This window comes from Daphnia magna, unplaced genomic scaffold, assembly GCF_020631705.1.
Source record: "Daphnia magna isolate NIES unplaced genomic scaffold, ASM2063170v1.1 Dm_contigs132, whole genome shotgun sequence".
Lineage (NCBI taxonomy): Eukaryota > Metazoa > Arthropoda > Branchiopoda > Diplostraca > Daphniidae > Daphnia > Daphnia magna.
The window spans coordinates 33,368-36,436 of NW_025533135.1; the positions used below are offsets into that span (position 1 = coordinate 33,368).

Here is a 3,069-nt window from a genome sequence, read left to right on the forward strand (position 1 = left end):
TTTAGTGAAAACTATTTCGTGGCAACACTGGGTGAAGGTGGCAATCGTAGTCTTTACTTTGTAGCGCTTTGTAGTCTGTGGTATGACCAAAACATAAACATATTAATCATGACTCAGGTAAAAAGGAACTGATGAATATTGTAAGATATGTTTGTAATATTCAACAAATTTTATTAAGAATGGTTGGGTGAAACCCGATTTTGGAACATCCTCTACAGGAAGTTATCATCAGATAGGAAAAGGGAAAAGTGTTAATTTAATGCTATGTGATTCTAGTAGAAAGAAAAGACCACAAGAATTCATGGAAAGCATGGAAAATATTTGTTCACCTACAAGCTCAAGTGAACTTGTAGTCCAAAAAAAGAAAGTTGCAGAAGTGAAGTGTTGGTTAGAGCAAGCATTTTCCACCAGCAATCATCAGGTCTGCCACTTAAGAGACATCTCTTTCAAGTTGCTTATTATTACTAATTTTTTTTAACTATTATTTTTTTCAGGCACGGTTTCTTCTCATTACTGGTCCACCTGGATGTGGCAAATATCAAACACTAAGTATTATTTGTAGAGAAATGCACATAGACATTCTTGCTTGGGAAGAACCAATCAGACATTACAGTGCAACAGAATGGGATATTGGTCAATATAAACTGCTATTGTATATCACACTAAAAGATGCTGAGGATTTTTTTAATGCAGACAACCCAACCTACCGTACAGAGAGTAATCAAATAGACAGTAACTTCTATAATCATCTTGAAGAATTCCTGGAAAGAGCCAGCCGTTTCTGTACCCTCAAGATCAAAGATGAAAAATTACCTCTTGGTCCTAAAACTACATTGAGAAAAATTCTTCTTTTGCAAGATTATCCTCCCATGATTTTCCAAAATCTCGAAAGATGGCACAATATCCTCTTGTACATAGGCATCTAAGACTTAAGCTGTGCATTACATGCAGAAGTTTTCTACAGTAATTTTGTTTAATGTACACAGAAAGTTTGGCTCCAGAGGGAAAATACCAGCTGTGTTCATCGTAACCAGTAATAAATCTTTCAGCAGTATGCAGCTTAAACTATTCCCACATGACCTTCAAGAAAGACTCAACATGTCCACTATTCAGTACTTTTCATATTGGGATTCTTTAGTAATGCGTCATTTACACACCATCCGTTTGTTTTTCATTTGAACTAGTTTTAGTGGCCTTGCAAATACGTTCGTGCTAAAAGCTCTTCAAAAAATTGCTTTTAAATCCCAGAAAGCTACCCCACTAGAAGTGATTCAAGGTATAGCTGGTTCCTGCAATGGTGATTTGCGCAGTGCGCTAAATACAATGAATTGGATGAACACAAGTAAATATTTTACAAGTTAAATAGCTCTAGAACTTATGTGTTTGTATTTCTTGATGTAGGAAGCAATAATAATGAAAAGCAACATTTCTACCCGAAGAAGAGGAAACTGTCATCTCAGCGAGAGAGGAATTCTTCAGAAACGGCCTACGTAAGAGATGGATCAATGGATTTCATGCATGCCATAGGGAAAATTCTGCATTCAAAGAGTATTTTCAAAAAAATTTATTCTTTGGTTCCATGAAAAGCAATTTCAGTATTATTTTCGTTTTGATTCTATGTTAGGATTGAGTGAAGTTCAATGTAATCCACCTGGTTTACCACCGCATCTGTCGGACGAATTTAGAATGCCACTAAAAGAAAATGTCAATGAATTAACTAGAAATATTGGTGACACTTCGTATAAGGTTCTGTTGTATTTACACCACAATTATCCGGTGTATTTTAACAGAATCGAAGATGTATCAAAGGCAATAGGGTATCTTAGCTCTGTCGACTCACTTGGCAACCAGATAATGTACAAAGAAATTTACGAGGAATATTCTCTTTTAACTGCTATACGAGGTCTCATGTTTAGCAACACCAGCGTCAATGGTAACCAAGGACAGATGAATCTGTAGCCTGCATTTCATAAAGTATACCATTTCGGAAATTAAGGGAGTACGTGGCGTCCATTGAGAAAACCGGATCATTTCTCAATTACCCTGAAGCAGCAAGAGTTTCGTGCGGAGATGCAAGAAATGAATGGCAAACAATGTGGACCTTCTTTTTTTTCAGAGACATGGCCATTCATGCGTTTGATTCGCGAAAGAATGAAGATTACGTCTGGTTTGTAGAATTTTATGTGTCTTTTAATGCAAATAACGTTTATGTTCACTCACTTAAGTGTATACGTGTTTATGTAAAGGGTTGAATCAGATACCGCAACAGGATTACGGTCATAAATTAGAAGGTCACCAGTTGCGAATCATTCAAACCACTACCCAAGAGTACAAACCAACGGAATTTGAGGCTCCAGAATTTTCTGTCAACGAGAACGCCAGATCGAACTCAGAGGTAGATACGGGCATCCTAATTGAAGAATACGAGGATTAGGAAAACCATAACATAACGCCCATGTAAGTAGGGTATTTTTCTTGTTCTAGAAATGGGAACACTATCCCTGTTATGAATCAAGCATACTTTCCGATGGAAATAAAAAACGGCAAGGAATGTAAGATTATCAATTGCTTTCTCAACTTAAAAAATTTTTTTTTTACTTGGTTGTAGGTCTAGAGTAAAAATAAAGCAAAAATTTGCACAAATAATAATGCTAAGATCAAAAAACCCTTTCTCAAGAGGGTCTTATGTAGCGCTCGGCCCCGCGCCAATCGGGGAACTTATTAGTCGGTGCGGTGATTTCGGTGCTCGTTGCCTTTCCCGATTATTAATGAATAGTGATCTAAATTTGTTGCCGGCATGCGGACAGTGGACCCCCGACACCAGCCCCCCACCCCTACCCCCGACACCAGACCCCCCCACTCCCCCTTCTGAAATTCGTTCAACTTCGTAGATATGGCAACCGGTTTGCCCTCTATGGCAATCCGTTTTACCCGTAAAAAATATTTTGTTTTGTTTACCTTTTTTTTAATGCTATGTCAATCTAGCGGTCACAACTTTAAACCCCCTTTTGTTGTCTTGTAGACAGACCAGTGTTACAGAGTTGCAAATTTTCTCTGCAGGAGTACGTA

At 37.7% G+C, this 3,069-nt stretch overlaps 1 protein-coding gene across 5 annotated transcripts; it reads left to right on the plus strand.

Annotated features, from left to right (window-relative positions):
• Positions 1–2,561, plus strand: LOC123466247 (cell cycle checkpoint protein RAD17-like). Of its 5 annotated transcripts, XM_045167061.1 has the most exons (11): positions 1–117; positions 179–421; positions 495–633; positions 694–910; positions 987–1,112; positions 1,185–1,342; positions 1,402–1,548; positions 1,625–1,856; positions 1,917–1,933; positions 1,997–2,167; positions 2,247–2,561. In XM_045167061.1, the coding sequence occupies exons 1-11, from the start codon at positions 109–111 to the stop codon at positions 2,432–2,434; spliced, it is 1,647 nt and encodes a 548-aa protein (XP_045022996.1). In that variant the 5' UTR covers positions 1–108; the 3' UTR covers positions 2,435–2,561. The 5 variants fall into 5 exon arrangements, with proteins under 5 accessions (XP_045022996.1, XP_045022993.1, XP_045022992.1 ...); XM_045167058.1 differs by having other exon boundaries at positions 1,625–1,933; XM_045167057.1 differs by having other exon boundaries at positions 495–910; positions 1,625–1,933.
• The last annotated feature ends 508 nt before the right edge of the window (positions 2,562–3,069 follow it).

Excerpts from the sequence above, each read along its gene's own strand:
- LOC123466247 (XM_045167057.1), top strand. Across the intron at positions 1,113-1,184 it reads CTCAACATGTCCACTATTCA|TTTTAGTGGCCTTGCAAATA; the intron begins GTACTTTTCATA and ends CATTTGAACTAG. Across the intron at positions 1,549-1,624 it reads GAAAATTCTGCATTCAAAGA|GATTGAGTGAAGTTCAATGT; the intron begins GTATTTTCAAAA and ends ATTCTATGTTAG.